At 38.8% G+C, this 20834-nt stretch overlaps 1 protein-coding gene across 5 annotated transcripts in view; it reads left to right on the plus strand.

Moving 5' to 3' along the window:
* Positions 1-20834, plus strand: part of zc3h13 (zinc finger CCCH-type containing 13) — a 31734-nt gene that overhangs the window by 2139 nt on the left and 8761 nt on the right. For 4 of the 5 annotated variants that reach the window (XM_056254312.1, XM_056254313.1, XM_056254314.1 and 1 more), the window contains exons 5-14: positions 81-192; positions 1433-1560; positions 3846-3890; positions 4015-4193; positions 4272-4472; positions 6058-6213; positions 8280-8638; positions 9270-9719; positions 15651-15866; positions 18640-19153. In XM_056254312.1, coding sequence (XP_056110287.1) covers positions 81-192; positions 1433-1560; positions 3846-3890; positions 4015-4193; positions 4272-4472; positions 6058-6213; positions 8280-8638; positions 9270-9719; positions 15651-15866; positions 18640-19153 — 2360 coding nt within the window. The remainder of the gene's footprint in view (positions 1-80; positions 193-1432; positions 1561-3845; positions 3891-4014; positions 4194-4271; positions 4473-6057; positions 6214-8279; positions 8639-9269; positions 9720-15650; positions 15867-18639; positions 19154-20834) is intronic. The other variant, XM_056254316.1, reaches the window with a different exon arrangement.

Below are 20834 nucleotides of genomic sequence, written 5' to 3' on the forward strand. Positions count from 1 at the left end.
GCTTAGATTTGCTTGGACAATTTGCCATTGTTGTTTGATTGTTTTTGGTGAGTTCTTTGACTTTTTGTGTTTTTCATTAGCAGCGAGATTCATCCCGAGGCAGACACAGGGAGAAAGAGGATATTAAAATCACAAAGGAACGCACTCCTGCTAGTGAGGAGGATACAGCAGATTGGGAAGCCAGTCGTGAAGGTGAAGATTCTCCAAATTACCTAAAAAAAAAAAGATGTATCTGTCTGATTAGAAGACATTTAAAGAGATAGTTCACCCAAAAATGAAAATGCTGTCATCAATTATTTACCCTCGCACACCCATTCCAAACCCGGAATACTTTTTTCATCTTTGAAACACGTTTTAAACGCTTTTAAAAAAAGAATTTTAATTGACACTCTATCTATCTTCTGAACAGACTTGATCACTTTATATGAACAGATTTAATTTAGGCTTTTATTCGCATATAAACATTGATCAATGCACATACATAGAGCACATCAAATATGGTAAGTAGAGCTGCACGATTCTTGAGAATCACTTTTTTTTTTTGTTTCAAACAGAGATCACGATTCGTCCACAATTCTGAACATACAACTAAACATAAAAAATACCATTGAAAAAAATATATTTTAATAAAAAAAAAAGATCCAATGAATGACTCAATGACTCACTCATAAAGACTTCACAAACAAATCTTTTGAATTAATGATTCAATGACAAGTACATTTTCCCCAAAATTTTTAAACTGTCCCTTGTCGCCACTTTCTGATATAACAATGTAATAATACAATCTTTATTTGAAGCATCAAGTTAGTTTCAATAGGCAATTTACTCTATTTTGGTCGCTACTGTAGACTTCAGTGTTTATATCTTTTATCCCAGTACTTCTGTTAAAATGTAATCATTATAACATAAATAATGATACTGTGTGGTTGAAAAGACAGTTTTTTTTCCTGTTTCATTCCTTTACATGAATACCTATACATATTTGTCAAAGGTTTAAAAGACATAGCCAGGTCAATCGTGAGGGTGTTTAAAGGTCGCAACCTTTTTACGATTAATTGTGCAGCTCTAATGGTAAACTAAACTGTACTTGCTTGACGCACGAGAACAAAACCTCATTGTTTCTTGCATGTCAAGCAAGCACGTTAAAGCTTCCATTTTTGATGTGCTCTTTGTATGTGCTTTGATCAATGTTTATATGTGACTGAAAGACCCAATTAAAAAATATCTTCAATTGTGTTTTGAAGATGAATTGTGTTTGGAACAACATGAAGGTGAGTAAATAACAGAATTGTCATTTTTGGGTGAACTTGATGGATAATTGATGAAGGGGTTTTGAATGCAGTACAGTCTTTCCTCTCATCACAGGTAATGCTTTGTTGTCTCCTTGCCATTTGTTTCTCAGCAGTTATATATTTGTCATTGATTTTACTAGATTCTGATAACGGTGATTACGATTACGAGTTATCTCTTGAAATGAAGAGACAGAAGATTCAACGTGAGCTGATGAAGCTGGAACAGGAAAACATGGAAAAACGAGAGGATATCATCATCAAGAAAGAGGTATATTAGATTGGGTTGCACGTTGCAGGGTCCTCGCAGGTCCTTAAAAAGTCTTAAATTCAGTTATATCAAATTTAAGGCCATAAAAATTCTTCAATATCTTAAATGGTATTAGACTTTTTCTTAATTATAATTTCAAGAGTTCTTAAATTTGGGGATGGAAAAACAGGAATTGCGATAGGACTTCTGATAATCTGATGACTAGTGTTGGGCGATATGCTCCATTTTGATATCGTCCTATCGTCAGCCTGTGAGATCGGCGAGACACGATATTATTGTGAGGGGGCGGGGCTTACTTGTTTGATTTTTAACTTGATCATTTACTCATTAATTTGCTTGTTTTATTACTTCGTTTAATATACGAGAATCTTTGTTCTATTTTGCTAGCAAATGTGGAGTGTTTATTAATAGGCTTGATCAGGTTATTTCCCGTTATAGTGAGGTAAAAAAAGATCCTAATCATTTTTGTATCGGACTCAGAGTATTTCAACATGTCAGCGGGAAATTTACAGACGCACATTATCCTCTCATGCTATTACAGATGCAGCATTTTGACTATTTCTGCACGAGATGAAAACACGTTTTAATAATTTCTTGGGTCAAGAAAGAGTCAGAGTTTGCGATGTATGTCCTCCTACCAGTGCTCTCTCTCTGCCTGGATGCACTTCACATATGCGCACTTCAATAAGCCCAAAGAACGCGGGTTAATGTGTTTTAAATGCCGGGAGAAATCAGAGTAAGGGGCAAAAATCTAGCTGAGTCGATCCGTTTATACATAAACTTATGACTTGACTCTGATAAAGGAAAACGGGTCAATGCGTTTACATGACAACATGCATTGTCAGTTTATTCAGCATAATCGGGTTAAGAACGTGCATGTAAACGCGCTCATTACCTGAAAGTGAAAGTAAAAACGGACTGTGCTTTCGGCATCTGTCGCTGCATTAATGCCGCGTTCTCTCAGAGACGACGATGGACATAACGGTATAGCCACTATCTTAATTTACTGGCTTAATATTTCTACATAATGACAGTGAAAAGATTAGAAGAATATTTCTTGTTAAACAAGTTTGAAGCCACTTTTGATTTTCACAGATGGCAGAGTTGTGCTGATATTAATATTAATATTTAGTAGCCTAATTGTATTGTTTTTAGTGTTATTAGTGTCATTAAACATTTGATTAATGTGCTATGGAAACAAAATCCTGACGAACAACGATACCGTTTTCATCTTGGATCTGTAGTATAAGAATGATGCGTCTGTTAAAACAAGCACTCTTGACAATTTGTGAATGAAAGGATCACCTTGCAATTCAATTTTGATGTGGGATGTAGTTTTTTCTTAGAGTCCTCATACGCGCGTGTTGGTGTTGTCACAAGTGTTAGGCTATGTGGTGATGTAGTTATGAATTTAGGCAAAGCAAATTAATTGTAGTTCCTAATATTAATTTAATAACAATACTATCTTTAAAATAATAATAATTTAATACATTAATGGTAAAACGAGCCAATTATCATATTGATATCGTCAAATGCATCTGCCATCGGCGATATCTCAGACTATCGTCGATACACGATACTATCGTCTGTCGGCACAACCCTACTCATGACTAAACTTCAGAATAAGGGTGCTCCGTTCAAGATTTTTGGGGCCGATTACGATCATTGGAAGCAGTGTTGGGCGCTACGATCACCAATACCGATCACTGAATTAAACAATTCTATTGTATATTAAGTGTATTTTAAGTATAAAAAATGAAGAGATGAGAAAGTATCACTAATTGACAACTCTTTATTTATTGGCAAACAACATGTGAAACATTCCATTCTTGGCCCTCCTGTTACCCTCAAATTTACCAGCATTTTTACCCACTGGGGTCAATTGGACCCCAGCAATTTAAACCCACATAATGTGTTTTTGTTTTGTTTTTGTTTTAAACAAAGTTTTGTGTTAGGTACTTTGTTCAAAGTAAAAACGTGGAGCTGTTTTTTTATATGAATGTTTATCTGAAGGGAACGGACTGTCTTCAGAAAAGATTTGATGGCATATTCTTTTCATATTACCTCCATATAATGCTTAATAAAGGAGGAATTAGATATCTAGAGTATATTTTGTCAATCTACATTTGAACTGTAAAGTTGTTTAAATCATGGCTTTTGCAGTCATTTTACTGATTAATATGTTACCATAGACATTCGGTTAACTCCAAATATTGAAAGAAGGTTAATGTGAGTTATCCTGAATGTATCAATACAGATAGTAATGACATACATGTTCTCAACAGGAACCAGTCTCCAAGACCAGGACCAGTAGTTCTTCTAAGGACAGGGTAAGTTATTTAAACACAGGCAAAAATAAAGAAAGTCTAAATTAATGTTCATTTTAGTGTTAGCCTTTTATTACAGACTGGTATCCTTGGAGTTTTATTTTGGTGTGCTCTTGATCTGTCTTAGGCTTCTCCTGAGCACACCAGTTCTAAGGGTTCACCCTCATCCCGTAAATCCAGCGGCTCACCCAAACATAGAGCAGGGAAAGGTGGGAACTCCGGCAAGAAAGAAAAAAAGTCCTCCACTTCCTCAGTCATCTCCTCTCCAGTGTCTGACCAGAACAGGATAGAGGAGACAGACAGCAGGTTAGGAAAATGATCTGCATTTAGTTGAACTTAAACAAATTTTTATCAATTTAAACTGCTATTTACTTTTTTGACCAGGTCATCTAAGAGTGGCCATGGAAAAAGAAAAGGGCCACGGACACCCAGTCCTCCTCCACCTGTTCCTGTGGAGAACCCAGTGATTGGGAAGAAACACAAAAATAAACACAAAAACAAGGAGAAATCTGAGGACAAACCTAAAGAAGGCAAAGAAAGAGGACGAGATGTGGAGAAACACAAAGAGAAAAAAGAAAAGCGCAGGTATGGTCACCTTAAAACCAAATCCACAAAACATAAAGTTTCATACATTGTAGTATTGTTAAAAGTGATATTTTACCAGTCTTTCTGCAGTATCAGCAGGATTGCATCTATTTTGTACCATTTGATAAATGGCTGCTTTGAAACCTTCCTCTGCACATTTGTGTTTGCACTCTGAGTATATTTATATTTACAATGTTTTTTGCAATGTTGACAATTCAAAGACATGTCTGTTGAGGTCAAGGGAGTGTGTTCCCAATGGTGCTTGCTATGGTACCAACATTGGAACAGATCATCATAAAATACTACTGGGTTTGGTTGGTACTGACTACTGAGATAATGGTATTGTGACAGCACTAATAGATTGTCATAAGCTGCTTTTCCACTGTCGGGCCAGTGCAAGCCAGGGCTAACATGTGTCGGGCAGAGCTGAGAGGCTAAAATCAGGCTGCGTTTCCACTGTCGGGCCAGTCGCCCTGCAGCGCTACCCTAAAACCTGTCCTTAACACGTTTCCATAGAAAAACACAACTAGCTGACTGAAAACTACATATAAAGAGAACACATGCTTATTCAGTTGCTCCTGCTTCCATTTATTTGTCACAGGATCGCACAAATCAACTCCATTAAGGCTTTTAAATCCAAAGGCTTACACGTTTAGAGAAATATTGATAAAATTACACGTTTGTCAAATTTCTTTAGAAAGAATGAACATTTCTATTAATTTTCCACCATTATGCGATCTGAGGATGTTTGAGAGATCTCTCCTGTCTCACTATACTGTTATCCTTTTAGCCAGAGCAACAGAGGGAGCTCATGGACAGAAAACAGGAGTTATATGAGTTAACCGGTTAAGCCCCAGTTGGTCCGCTTTGGACCAAGGTATTCGGTGACCAAAAACCCTGGAAGTTGGCCCTGTGGAAGCCCAAAGTAGGCCCGATTAAGCCCCCCGGAAGTACCAAGTGGAAATGCAACTTTATGGCGGCAAATCAATGACTAAAATAAACGAGCGCACAACTGATGCTGGCACGTGCGGTAAATGACTTTTGCAAGAGGATAACAGATCTACACGCGAGGAAACGGGAACTCGCGAGCTCATTCAAACCGTGCGCGCGCGCATGACATCTCCTCTGCACACAATTCAATCCCCACGCGCGCGCATGGTCATTCCCCACGCTCTCGCGCTCGATCTGCTCTTGCCTGCTGCTTTTGCTCGATCGAACAGTTTTATTTTTTGGCAGTCGAGGGGCGGGACTTACTGTTTTAATAACCTCAAATGTCATTGGCTACTTCCCCTTTTCCGGAAGTCAGTTGTGATTGGACGCCTGTCCAATGACCCGTAATTCACTTGACTTGAGACATGAGACATTACTTAAATTGTTTTATTTGTTGTGGTTTATTAATGTGTAATGTGATTTAATGCATTGTTAATATAGAACATTCTTACTAGATACTTTATTAACAGGAAGTCTTACTAGTGATTGCATTGTGTTGTTAAGAGATATTTACAGACTAAATATCAAACTAAATATAATTTAGTTTGAATATTATAAAACGATATATCAATCTTTGACCTTTCCTTGATTACAGGGACCGATCAGATAGTTCCCATAAAGCCAAACGCTCAATAACATCAGAGGAACGTTCTGGAAGCCTTTCCCCACCCTCCAGGGAAGTGTCTCCCCCAACCAGAAGGAAGTCATCATCCCCCAAACCCACCTCCCAAAAACAAGCCTCGCAGCAGAGGTGAGAAGAGCTGCACTTAAATAATTGTTAATCCAGTGTCACTTCTGACATATCTTTGAGATATCAATGAGCCTTGCAGTATTTTGATCAGTTAAGTGTCAAAATCAATCAAATCCTAAACAAAATTGTTAGTTTTTAATTCTTTAATATAATTCTTTAAAATAATTGTTTAATAAGTATTTTACATTGTTACAAAAAACCTATTCATCAAATATTAGAATGATTTCTGAAGGTTCATGTGTGACACATCTGATTGGAGTAATGGCTCTTTAGACCTTCACACACCAAGCCGATGGGCAAGGTAAGCGTCTGTCAGATCAGTTTTTGGGGTGTCAGAGCCTGCCCGTGGCGTTTTGTTCAATTGATCATGTTGAATCAGTGTCAGGCAGTCCAGTGAGACCGATCACTCTGATTGGCTGTTCAGCTTTGCAAACCAGTGCACAAGTAGAATAGCGAAAGTGAAGAGTGCACATACAGAATAGGGGTGTAACAATACATCGATATGGATCGATGTATCGATCAAACGTCTAACGATACGATGCATCGATACCACACATAAAATATCGATGTACGGTACCTTTATTTTGACACACTCCACATCCTCACGTAACTTTTCTCCGCTGAAATAGACGCCTGACAAGATTGACTGAACCCTTTGTCACAGAAGCCGGTATTTTCCACCATCATCGCGAGTTCATGTTTTACAGCAGAAACAACAAGCCCCGAAAAGTCTGTTTTAGCAAATCAGTGCGCAGTATTCAGGTCAGGTGACAAGGCTGCTTGTCACTTTGAAAATACGCGCTAGCTGAGAGGAGTTTCGTCAAGCTGACTAAAAGTGATCGAGGATGGATTTCAGCGAACTTGATGAACCCGTGATATTCGGGGCATAAAAGTAAAATACAAGCTGAAACTTTGTCACGGAATCTTGCTAAAACAGCACGTTTAGTGGTGAGTGAACAGCTCTCTGTATTTTGTGTACGTTAATCACAACAACAAAGTTTGACAGGCGTCTATATCAGCTGAGGAGATTAGCGTTACAAAGATTAACCAAGTGTTTTATTATGTATCATAGCAAATACTTGGCTTTGTTTAACTCTGAAACATGAAATGTGGAGTTATCTGCTTTTGCCACACAATATATATATATATATATTTATATATATATATATATATATATATATACATCCTTTCAATGAACTTTAATATAACAGAAGAGTTCATTTGCAAAAACAGATAACTGCGTTCTTGTTCATTTTCATATAGGCTATCATGTTTTTTTTTAACTTGTAAATGTCCCAATTGGGAGAGGGTGTGCAATTTTCAAAGAGTTTAATTAAACATTCATGTTATATATATTTGGATGTATTGTGAGTTAATAAACGTAACCGGTTGTGTACACTTAGCACATAATATCTAAATATCGATTAATCGATCGATATAGCCCTGAATCGGATCGAATCGTAATCGAATCATAGAATTTTTTGAGGTATCGGCAAATATCGTATCGCTGGCTGAGAGAATCGATATCGTATCGTATCGTGATTAACTGTCCGATTTACACCCCTAATACAGAAGGCTATTCTAATTTTACATAATAATCTTACCTGAGCATTCCAATACGCAAATACTTTCATAATGGCATGACTGTCTGAAATGAAGAAAGTGATCGACATGATTCATACTCAAAATGGTAAGCAAGAGCTTCTTTGTTCACGGTTTGTATAGCTGCAGTCATAGTTTTGTTTTCCCTTTTTGAATGATGAATATAGACTACTGCCACTTGCTGCTATAGACAGTTCTTTCCTCTAACACAGGCACAGAATGTTCATGCTAGTTGGCTGTTGTCTTCTGTGTGTTCAATCTTTTGGTGCAGACGGGAGGTGACAGCACAGTCGGCTTTTGTCCCTGCTAGTTCTTTGATGTTGGTTTGGTGTGTCACGGCCTTAAGTCCCTACAAGCTGACAGATATGAGGGGAATATCCTGACGTTTTACTTGCATCACTATTTTGTTTTAGAGATATTGTGGGTACAGCTATCAATTTAATCTTATGCGTTTCCTCTCTCAGGTCTAGAACTCCACCCCGTCACCGCCGCAGCCCCTCCCCTCCCTCTCGACAACACCACTCTCCCTCTTCACACTCTGGCTCCTCGGCTCAGAGACACTCCCCATCCCCTCGCCACAGACGGGGTTCTGTCTCTCCTCTTTACCGAGACCTTCCTCCTCCATCCTCATCCTCACCCCCTCCCGCTCAGTCTTCACGTCGCTCCCGCTCTCCACTCACCCCCCAGAGAGACCCCTCACCAACACCCGCCCATCGCAGGTCCAGCCCCAGTGCCAGTCACCGCTCGCAGGGCAGGGAGAGGGGGAGAGCAGAGCGAGACAGGAGTCCAGCACTGCAGGAGAGGCGGCATGAGCGCAGAGATGGTGAGAGACACATATTTCTGTATTACACAGTCATTAGAGTATTTGGCTTTTGATGTTAATGACTTGCGAACAAATGAGCCAATTATTTTTTTAATGAGTCCATCCACAAAGTCAGTGACTTGTTCAGAGCCTCAGCTGACTGAACTGTCTTCATTGAAACATGGCACACAATCAAAATTAACCGGGAACCATATAACAAATACTTTAGGTTCATGACACATGCATTATTGCAAGTAAAAATACACTACCATTCAAAAGTTTGGTATTTGTATGATTTTGAAAAATGTTTTTGAAAGAAGTCTGTTATGCTAACCAAGGCTGCATTTATTTGATCGTAAAAACAGAAATATTGTAAACAATATTATTACAATTAAAAATACCTGTTTGTATTTCAATATATTTTAAAATGTATTTATTCCTGTGATGGCAAAGCTGAATTTTCAGCATCATTAATCCAGTCTTCAGTGTCAATCGATCCTTCAGAAATCAATCTAATATGCTGATTTTGTGATCAAGAAACAATTCTTATTATTATCAATGTTGAAAACAGTTGTACTGCTTAATATTTTTGTGGAAACGGTGATACACGTGATGCACTCCGTTGCTCACTTAATTTCCATTCTGCCCTTAGAGAGCCGCGGGAAACGTGAGAAAGACAGCAGCCGTGATGAGCGGGACTACGATATTGAGCAGAGTTCTTCCCGAGATGAGCGTGATTGCAGGGACAGCCGAGACCGCCGCAGTGAACGGGATAGACGAGATGTCCGCGAAGAGCGCCAGCACCGCGGGGAGGTCAAAGACACTCGGGATGCCCGTGCAGCAGAAACGCGAGACCGCTCAGGACGGGAATCCCTGGAGCATAGGGAGAGGGACCGGGAAAGAGAAAGAGAGAGGGAAAGAGAGAGAGAAAGAAATGAACCCCATAGAAAGAAGGAAACAACAACCCAAGAGGAAAGGAATTATGGAAGAGGACATGGAAGGGAGGAAATGAGAAATGAGAGCAGAGTGGACAACAGGAACGAATCCCGAGCTGAAAGAACAGGCAGAGGGAGGGGCCGTGGATCAGACGCCACAGAGAAAGGTGAGAAGATGCTTGCCTTGTGTGGGCCAACTACCTCACATTCTTTGTCAGCTACATCCAAAAAACTGTGATGATTTCGCTACATGGTTATTGTGGCCAAAAGAATTCATGATAGCAATATTATTGTGATATCTATAGACATTTTTTAATTAATGAATAATAATATCAGTTGGGGCTGTGCGATTAATCAGATTTGTTTTTCGATTTCGATTTTGGCTTCCAACGATTCCGAAAACAAGATAATCGAGGTAATACGATTATTGTGCCGCATTCCCTCCAGCCAGCACACCTTCCTTTCCTTCACAGTGCTTCCAAACTTAACCTTCAAATCAGCCAAATAAGTGAGTATTGTAAAATGCTGTCTACTGTAACTGTGGGACATGTTTAATATTAAACAGTGTTATTAAAAGCACATTAAGCCGCAAAACACTGTTCGCTAGGTGGCTTTCTGTGTGCGCGCTCTGAGTCGAAGGCGAATGCAGATAAGCAACTGGGCTTCGGATACGTGCCTAAATACAAAAATGTCAAAATGCCGGAGAGTTTTCACTAGGGATGCACCGAAATTTCGGCCTGCGAAAAAATATCGGCCGAAAATGACATTTTCAGTTTTTGGCTGAAAGAGAAAAAAGGCCGAAAATATATGCCACCCTGGCCCTCAGTGTTCAGCACTCAGGTTTCACAGCATTTTTTTGTAACTTTGCGTGCGGCTCCGCGTCCATAGATGCACAACTTCAAAGCGACACTGACCGAGCAGGTAAGTCTGTACCGGCACCCAGTTTGCTCTGCTCAATGTTCCACTCCGCACAGCGAACGCTCCACACATGTACTGCTCACGCTTACCGGAAAAGCAAAGTCTGCTCAAATAACCTGCCAACATGAAATTTCTCTGTAGTAGACTGTTCTGTTTACAATAGCCCTATACTGTGCTGTAACGTGGTATAGCTGTGCTTGGCAGAACTGGTAAAATGATGCTACAGTCTCATTCACTTCCCACTCTGCTCACATGCTTTGATAATAATAGCTTTGTTTAGAGGTCTACCGATTCATTCGTTTTGCAAAAATCCATACCAATAGTTTTTCCGGGTTCGTCCGTTGCTGGAGCGGCTGAGAAGAGTGTGCTGTCATTACACAGTACGAGAGCGCTGAGAAGAGACTGCTGGTATTATACAGAGCGAGAGCGGCCTCTAGAGGACAAATAAAAACTATCACTGGCACCGCCGGTTGTTTATTGTAACATGTGAGGCTGCGCGCTGCACAGAGAGCGCTGACACTTTAGATGCGCATTTAAAACACTGACAGCGAAACGGTATGAATACAGAACACTACAGTCCATGTTGCCATATCATTATAAAGTAATTAATTTGTTGACTAGATGTTTGTTAATGTCAACATTTACTAATACATTTTAAATTGACTTATTTTTTGCCTGTTAACCTTAGTTAATGTACTATGAACTAACATGAATGATCAAGGTACAATTGTCTTGCTCAAATATTAATACATGCTGTAAAAAAATGTATATTGCATAATGTAGCCTATATAGTTCATGAAAACTAGCTAATACATCCTTGTTAACAAATGGGACTTGCAAAGTGTTACCTATGAAATTTACCTAGGTTTCTAGGTTATAGCTAAAGAAACCTGTAATATTTTAACGTTTAAATTATTTTCCGTAGAATTCATTCTGTAGAACTTCTCATTTTAATTCATATTTACATATTTATTTAATTTAGCACATTTCAGTTCAGCACTGTTTTACTTGGAGTGTTATGTTTTTTATTTTTATCCAGTAGCCATTTTAAAAACATCGGTTGATTAATCGGTAATCGTTCACGAATGGTTCGCAAATCTCTTTGCTAGTTTGTTTTGGTTCCGTGCCGGTTCAGTTTTTTTCATTTCCGACAGCCGCGTTTCCATTATCCTTCAAATTGCGCAAATTGAAAATACGCACAATGGAAACAAGTCCATTTCGCAAAAACTCCCGTTTATCACAAAAAAGTTTTTACGCTCGCATGAGGAGGTTTTTCAGGCAATTCGAAAAAGGAATATTTCGCAAAACTACAATGGAAACAGGTTTTGCGCAATTACAGTCACCTGACTTAGAAGATGCGGTGTGTTTGGGGCCCGTGTCCGAAAATAATAATAATAATTATCATCATTATTATAACATTTATTAGGTAGTTAATTTATTAGGTTTTATCCAAAAAAGGAACAAAGCAATTTGTCACATCTCATTCATAATACAGGTTGGACAATAATAATACAGGGCTAAGATTATCACAAATAAACACAAGATTTTGACACATATCCAAGTGTTTGTGCGGAGTGTGGAGCGCGCACTGGATGGCAGGGAGGCGCGGGCGCGAACACTTGCATTTTCCTATCAACAGTGGAAACAACTTAAAATACTCTATCATTTCTGGTCATACAGAAAATAATAATACATTATTCGCAACTACTTTTATTTGCGTAAACTCACAATAACAAGAAAACGTTGTGCTTTTGTAAAATAAAACAATCAGGCGCGCTTTCGTGGTCTCCATGAACTGAAGCGTGAGAACTGAAACAAAATATAGCCTATGTAGGCTAAAGCTTAAAATGTCCACTTTAAATTCGAATCGAAACTAATACCTTCTGATTATGTAATCCGTATGAAAGGTGCATTTCTCTCTAAAGGTGCATCCGGAGATGGAGATATGTTTTTAGCCGACACTGATTTAGAAAACAATAGTTTATTCATAAACAATTAAAATGCCTCGTTAAAAGTCATAAACAAATTTCTGAAAATTCGTCGATATTTTTTTTTTTTTTCGCAGGATTTGGTGTACAGTTCAAATTAACATTTTGGTGTTCAACTTTGCGTTTTAAAAATACAACGACCGTTCATTTTTCGTTTTGCAATTACGGGTTAAATAAGGGAAACCGAATGGACACAAAAGTACACTGACATACATAGTTTGGACATAATACGAGACAGAGTTCTTTATTAAATTCATAAAAGAAACAATAATTACAGGAATAGCCTACTGGACTGTAAACCTCAAAGAAATGCCACAATCAAGACCTTGGAGCAGAAATGAGGGAACACCCAGGAACTCTGTGTCTTTCCCTGCCATTAATGCTTGGATAACACACCACATCTCCTTCCATTAATAATAATAATAATAATAATGTCTAGTGCGGTGGCTGTGATATAGGCTATAAACCTACCAACGTCCGTTGCCATGATTTTTGGAATGACTTATCACGAGAGGAAAAAAAGACGTTTTAGTCGCATAACATTGGTTAATGGAAACGCCGTCATTTCGCAATAGTTTTTTATCGACATTTAGAAAGTTTTGCGCAAATCTGTAATGGAAACGCGCCTACTGTTGTTGCAGCTGGAGCTAATCGACGTTGAACAACAAATGATTTTATTGCAAATGTTTAATCGCAGAAGAATCAACCGTTCCTCAACTTGATCCATCGTTGAAACAAACAGTGCAGTGGTCACTTTAAAAATGGCGGTATAGCGGGAGAGGGAAACCGGAAAAGCTACACTCCGGAAATGATGTATAATCTGATCAATCACAGCCCTTGCGCACTGCGTCGCCTCGACGCGTAGTTACAATTTTTTGGAGGTGCACGTCGAGCTACGGCGGAGGGGTCGGAGAGGGGTTCGCGGTGACGCAGAGGGGTCTGCGGGGGTACGCCGTCGATTCGACGCAGAAGCATAAAACGGGCTTAAGAGTATATTGGACTCGTGCATTAGCTCTTAAAGTGACAGCAGCCTAATAAACCGGCAGTCGGTCATTAATGATAATCAAACAACAAATGCCAAAGGAAAATCACTCACTGCAGGGCTCCAGACTAACTTTTCCACTGGTTGCACTGGTGCTACTAACTTTCTCAGTTGGTCGCACCAGCATATGATTTGGTCGCAATGCATGCTGATGAATAGTGGTCTTAATCTGCATACCATAATTTTGCACTGATGTAAAAAGACTGACATTAACAGAAGACCTCATGTTAGCAAAATGTTTTCATCTTTTAACTATCAAATCAAAATATTCTCAAAAAAAAACCTATTAAAAAGTTAAAAGTAAAAAGATGACTGTGAAAAATAGTAGTATTTAATTAAATGCATTTATGGTGAGATTACTACATTTTATTTAATTAAATGTATTTATGATGAAATTCATTGTCATGTCAATTTGTGCTCATTTTGACCACGAACTATGCGCTGTCACTTTAATTCAGCGCGTGCAGCACAGCAAAAATAGACTCGGTGTGTAAACGATCTCTGCACTGCTACGCGCCGCTCCTGGAACGGATGCAGTATGAAAATACCGTGTCAGGCAACACAAATATTGATCTTGAAATTGTTAGCCTCTTGTCTTTTTTACATGTCGTACACTGTACATTTAACTTACACTTATTATGACTTAATTTCTAATTGGCGCGTTTCACCATCAGTGTGCAATGCGCGTGACGTGCAATAAATAAACTGCAAGTGTCTTGCGGAAGAACATTGTAACCGGAGCTACTTCTCTCTGTTAATGTCTATGGCGAGTCACGCAGGCAATAAAATAGTCAGAATATAAACACTTATTATAGGCGTACCGTAGTGATTCAGGATAAGTCGAAAACACGGTTTGGAAAATGGATTCATGATGTACTCGTTAATTTTGAACATACTGATTGCAGCAGCTGCTGATTAGGGGTGGGAATCTCTAGGCACCTCACGATTCGATTCGATTACGATTCAGAGGGCTGCGATTCGATGCTAAATCGATTATCAGAATCTTTTTTTTGTGTGTGTGTGTGACTATAAATACTTTGCTTTAAAAGTACAAAGTAATGACCCATAAAGAATTAACGTACAATATATTTTATTAACATTGCAAAGAACCAACAGGAAAATACATGTGTGTCTGAACTAGCAGCAGCATATTTGTAGTAAATTAATAATATAACAACGACCGGTAACGTTACAGCCGAGTGTTTTTCCTCCTCTGGCTGGAAACGTGTCATTTGGCTTCATGTGTCTTGTTTCCGAAATATTTTAGTTTTACTCTACAAAGCTTACAACTAGTGTGGCTCTTGTCCAGCTCCTTTCCCCCTTCAACTTCAGAAGCCAAAATATTTCCACACGTCAGCTTTTAACGAGGAGGGTGTTTGGATTTGGCGCTCAGCCATCGCGTCCGCGTCTGTTATGTGCACGCCACAGACGGTCCGGCCACTGCACTTCCGCGCTTCAGAGTTCCGTCTTTCGCGTTCCGTCAATATTACGTTATTATAAATATATATCTAAAAACAATTTTTTTTTTTTTGAAAATCGATTTTTGACAATTGTGAATCGATTCAGAATCGTCCACGTCCGCATCGCGATGCATCTAAGAATCGATTTTTTCCCCCACCCCTACTGCTGATACAACGGCGTTCTGTTGCGCGACCATGCACTCGCACAAATGCGACCACATAAAATTGTAACTCGCACATTCTCAAAAAATGGTCGCAGTCTGGAACCCTGCATTGATCTTGACTGAATAGCTTTAATAAGGACTGATCTATATTGAATGTGTACAGTAAGACTTTTTATTTTTACATTTGATTATTAAATGTTTTGTTGTAGGTTATTTCTTATCTGAATACCATTGTTAATACATCTTCCTGAACAACTTAAAACACTTTTTATTTAATTTGTTTAAAGTTTAAAGTTTTGTTTAAAGCACTTTAAAGTTTAAAAAGATGCACTTGCAAGCTGGAGGGGCGCTTCAGCTTGAAAAATGCTAATTGAAAGCAATGCAACATGTACTTTTCATAAAATGTAACAATTATTAGCTACTTTTTAAGGAGTAATGGAATAATATGAGAACTTTATATAAAAATTAAATAATAAAATACATTTTAAATACTCAGGCAGAGGATGTGATGAATTTTATGTTTCAGGTACATCTCGTGGTGGTAGAGCATCACAGACTGACGCTAGCAGTGCTAGTGGGCATGACAGCTGGGAGTCCCGCAGCAGTGGTTTGAGAGAGAGGAGCTCAGAGAGGAACACTGATCGTGATCGCTATGACAACGACAGACCGAGAGGAGAACAGCCCAGAGATGAACGGCGGGGAGGACATGCAGAGAGAGATCGCCGTGACAACAGAGAAAGAGGTGACTGATAAGCAAGACATGTTCTTATTATTGGCAGATGCCAACTTCTGTGGCCCTGCTATTGGAGAAAGCGTAAAGGCCCTGATATACTTCAAGCGAAAAACTAGAAACAAACTGGTGCAATGTCAATTTAAACAAAATCAGGCAAAGTTAGTTTTGTGTTCGTTTCAGCAGTTTGAAACTGTCTAGCTGTAAATGCCTTCGAAATACCATTGGTTCGTGGCGTTTATGTAATAGGTGGATGTGCTCTGAGGCTTCGCCTTCATTGACGTGGAAATCTTCTACGGTTCATTTCTTCTGTTCAGTCCCTCAAGGTCAGATATCCACGATTAAAAACATGAACACACTGGAGAGCCTCTTTATAGTAGAAATTGAAGTTGTACTACTAATTGAAAGAGACACTGTTTTTGAATACCATAAAAGCTTAATCCAAATCAGTCAAATCATGTAACGCGACTGTCGTAAAATGCAGTCTATTGCGGGACATGCTTTATTTTAAAAAGAGTTAATAAAAGTGCATTAACCGCGCAGGGATCAGTTTCTTTCGCACTTTCTGTGTGCGCGCTGTGAGATGGAGCAAAACACGGATGAGCAAAGTTATACTTGGGGTTTCAGGCACACGCCTAAACGGTCAAATATACACAAAAATATGTCAATGTCCATATTCGTGAGTATTTACGTAAATACATCAGTTATGTCTTAAGTGAATAAACATTTGGAAAAGAAATTGGATGCATGTCATATTAGATCCATACATTCGGTCTTAAAGCCTAATGCAAATATCTGCTGCTGTCTGTGACATTAATGTTAAACAAAAGACAGACAAAATCACTCTTAACTGAATAACTTTAGTAGTTATAATAAGAATCAATGTATATTTTAATTCATACAGTAAAGACTATGCAGTTGGGCTGTGAATCTTTGGGTTGACGGCAAATTGATTTGATTCACGATTCATAGGTTATTCGATTCGAGATGATTTACATAGAAATTCGATGCGATTCGATTCTGCTTTTTTTTATATGCATTCATAGGATTATTGGGGGGGTCAGAGTTAGTTCTTAATAATGCTACATAACTATTTTAATAGCCTATAAAAATTGGCATTTGTAGAAATTTACATTTTAAAAGGCTTTAAAAAGGCTTAAAGTATTGTTCATGTTGACTATTGTGTAGAATAGTGTTAATGGCTACACAACCAGGTACATTAAACGTACAATGCTTCCATGGAGAGACCAACTAATCCTAAACAAACGTTCTCTTTAAACGGAACATTTTCCTTATGATGATTCTGAAAGAAAACGTGCCAGGTGTCTACTGTTGCTATTGTAACGAACGCAACTTTAATGCACATTTGATTGATAGATAAACACGTGCTCTTATTTCAGTATTGGTAATGTTGTAGTTATTTCAGCAGTTTCCTACATACATTCATTTTAACGAAATTAAGTTAAATTTAATTTATCATTCATCGGAACTGTGCATATGCATTTTAGACACTTACATTGTGTGTTTTCTCCGTCCATGCTATAAATGCACGCCCTTGAATAAGCTGGGTTTTACTTCGCTCAGGTAAATGTCAAAGGTACGACCCATTTTCAGCTTTATCAATGGCTTAAGCGATTTGACTCAGGACTGTTGCTGTCTCGATAGAGAGCTTTCATCTGCTCATGTGAATAGCAGTGGCTGTCCTGAGGAGAGCTCAAATGTGGGCTGCTCAAAATTGTGTCAAGGAGAGCTACTGACGGAGCGCGAGCGCAATCCAGTGAAAGGCGGTACCCGTCTGTGAAAGAGAGTTGTGAGGGCGCGAAAGACGGCGCACAATGTCTCCATTACTTTGCGCATGTAGTAGTTGAATGTTTGTATATTTGAAAGCACTGAATCGCTATCGATTTGATTAATCTGATTCTTAGCATTTTAAATCGATTATTGACCGAAATCAATGATTCACTATTCAAAAATACATGTTTCAAGATCGATGCATAATGCATATGCATCGTCAGGATTTGTAATCGATGCCTCGTGAAAACGAGTGAATCGTTACACCCCTACTATGCAGTGTTTTAAAGTTTGACTCGGGTTTATTTTGACAACTGATTGTTTAATGCAATACTGTGTTTTAAATTGGCAAATAGATAAGTCCATAGGCTTGGTCCAGTCTGGATATTCTCGAAAATTTTAAAACTGTCCAAACGCTTTATTCATAGTCTTTTTATTTAATGGAAAAAATATCACAGAAGTTATAAATAAATAAATGAAGGTCAATGTTTAAAAAAAAAAAAAAAAAAAAAAATCTAGATTACTGGCTTACTTCAGGAAAGGGAAGAGCTGTTCTCCATTAACTAGTCACTCTGGATACCTAGTATTCAAATTGCATGTGCCATAACAAAAACTTTTTTACTACAGATAAAGGAATTTGCCACAAAATAGTGAGTGGTATGTGTCTGATACTTCAGTAAGCTTTAAACCTTGATGGACAGAATGGCAACAAGGCTTCTCAGCACAGCAACAGCAAATTTCTTCTGTGTAAATTGTGTAAGTTTGTCTGTCAAGTGCAAAAAAGCACCATAAAGTATTCAGTGTGACTTGTTTGCGATAGTTCAAGTTTTCTGAAGTCATACGATAGTTCAGTGTAAGGAACGGGGCGAAATTTAAATTTCACGTCTGAAAACTTTGAATTAAGTGCATAAGTTTGTGAACTATTCCTTTAACACCAGAGGGCATGGAGAGCAACTTTTTGTGGTGTTGATGGAAATTTGTCTTTGTTCAACAGAACAAAGAGCGCCCTCTCCTGGCCGCCAGCAGAGCCGCGGCGAGGACCTTGAGCGTGAAGAAAGGAGAGATGATCGAAGGAACGATCGAGGGGATGATAGACGAGACGACCGCACCCGTGACAGAGAGAAGGACAGGGAAAGAGAGAGGGAACGGGAAAGAGAGAAGGAGAGAGAGAGGGAGAAAGAGCGGGAAAGAGAGGCTGAAAGGGAACGTGAGCAAGTCAGGGAAAGGGAGCGGGAGAGAGAGAAGGAAAGGGAACGAGAGAGGGAGAGGGAGGAGAGAGAAAGGGAGCGGGAAAGAGAGAGGGAGGAGCGGGAAAGAGAGCGAGAGGAGCGAGAGAGAGAAAGGGAACGAGAAAGAAAGGAGAGGGAACGGGAGAGGGAGCTAAGAGAGAGGGAAAGGCAGAGGGAGTGGGAGGAGAGAGAGAAAGGGAGGGAAGAAAGGCGGGACAGAAGAGATGAGCCACGAGACGACCGCTCTACCCGAGATGCTCATGAAGAGAGAAAGAACATGTAAGTGCTGTAGTGTTATTGGTCACATTTTAAGTACAAACTCTCTGGAATACTTGTAGTGAGTAAATATTACTGCATGGCTTCTAGAATGTTTAAAACTTTGTTGTTCATAACTACATACTGGTGGTACTTTTTAAAATCATTTTACAGCGTCTTTCTTATCATACTAAGGTAACACCATTTTCTTTCTGATGAAGATTAGCCAATATTTATTCTTGTAATTAATATTTATTCAATATTAATATTTATTCATGTAATTGGCCATATAAAATTTAAATGTGTCTTTATCTACATAGCCAGCAGCCATATCACCCTGTAGCCCAAGACTGGTTGCCCACTGAAGCTAAGCAGGGCTGAGCCTGGTTAGTACCTGGATGGGAGACCTTCTGAGAAAACCAGGTTGCTGCTGGAAGAGGTGTTAGTGAGGCCAGCAGGGGGTGCTCACCCTGTGGTCTGTGTGGGTCCTAACGCCCCAGTATAGTGACGGGGACACTATACTGTCAAAGAGCACCGTCCTTTGGATGAGACGTTAAACCGAGGCCCTGACTCTCTGTGGTCATTAAAAATCCCATGGCACTTCTCGTAAAGAGTAGGGGTGTAACCCCGGTGTCCTGGCCACATTCCACCCATTGGCCCCTGCCAATCATGGCCTCCTAATAATCCTCATCCACTGAATTGGCTCTATCACTCTCTCCTCTCCACCTATAGCTGGTGTATGGTGAGCGCACTGGCGCCGTTGTAGTGTGGCTGCCGTCGCATCATCCAAGTGGATGCTGCACACTGGTGCTGGTTGAGGAGAGAACCCCTGATATGATTGTAAAGCGCTTTGGGTGTACAGTAGTACATATGAAAGCGCTATATAAATGCCTCATTCATTCATTCACATAAATTAAAAAATAAAGTTCTACAACTGAATTGACATCACATCATTGTGAAAAATGGATGTTCATTTTGATATTTGCCAAATATTACAACATATTACAATCAACCTTTAATTGATTCCAAAAGCCATTTAAATGTAAAAATACAGGAAAATATCAATTTAAAATATCCAGTATCAGAGATATGTATCCAATATCAACTGATACCAGTAAATTAAATTATCTCTAAGAACAGCCGATAACCAGTATATTTTATCAATATATCATGCATTCCTATTTAATCATATTTTAAGTCCGAAGCTAATTTGCACCATCTTGCAACTTAATGTTTGGCTATAGAAATAGACAAAGTTATCTTGCAAGTCTGTCAGTATTAATTTAATATTATGGTTAACACAGACATAATTTACTCTTATACACCTAGACGCTCGGAAGTTCTCTAATAAAGCAGTATGTTTTGTGATACTGACAAAATGACTGTACACTTGCACAACTGCTCAAAACTTTGGGGTCAGTAATAAATACTAAGTAACACTCAGTTTGTGAAGAAATGAATACTTTAATTAAAAAAAGATGCATTGAATTGTTTCAAATATTATGTTTTACTTTCCTGCAATCCTAAGTCATGGTTTAGTGTATCATGGTTTCAACAAAAAATATTAGGCTAATCAGCACAACTGTTTTCAACATTGATAATAATATTAAATATTTGCTGAGCACCAAATCAGAGAATTAGAAAGATTTCTGATAGACCATGAGACCAAAGTAATGATGCTGAAAATTCAGCTTTGCCATCACAG

Source organism: Rhinichthys klamathensis, unplaced genomic scaffold, assembly GCF_029890125.1.
Source record: "Rhinichthys klamathensis goyatoka isolate OS25496 unplaced genomic scaffold, OSU_Roscu_1.1 h1tg000111l_1, whole genome shotgun sequence".
Taxonomy (NCBI): Eukaryota; Metazoa; Chordata; class Actinopteri; order Cypriniformes; family Leuciscidae; genus Rhinichthys; species Rhinichthys klamathensis.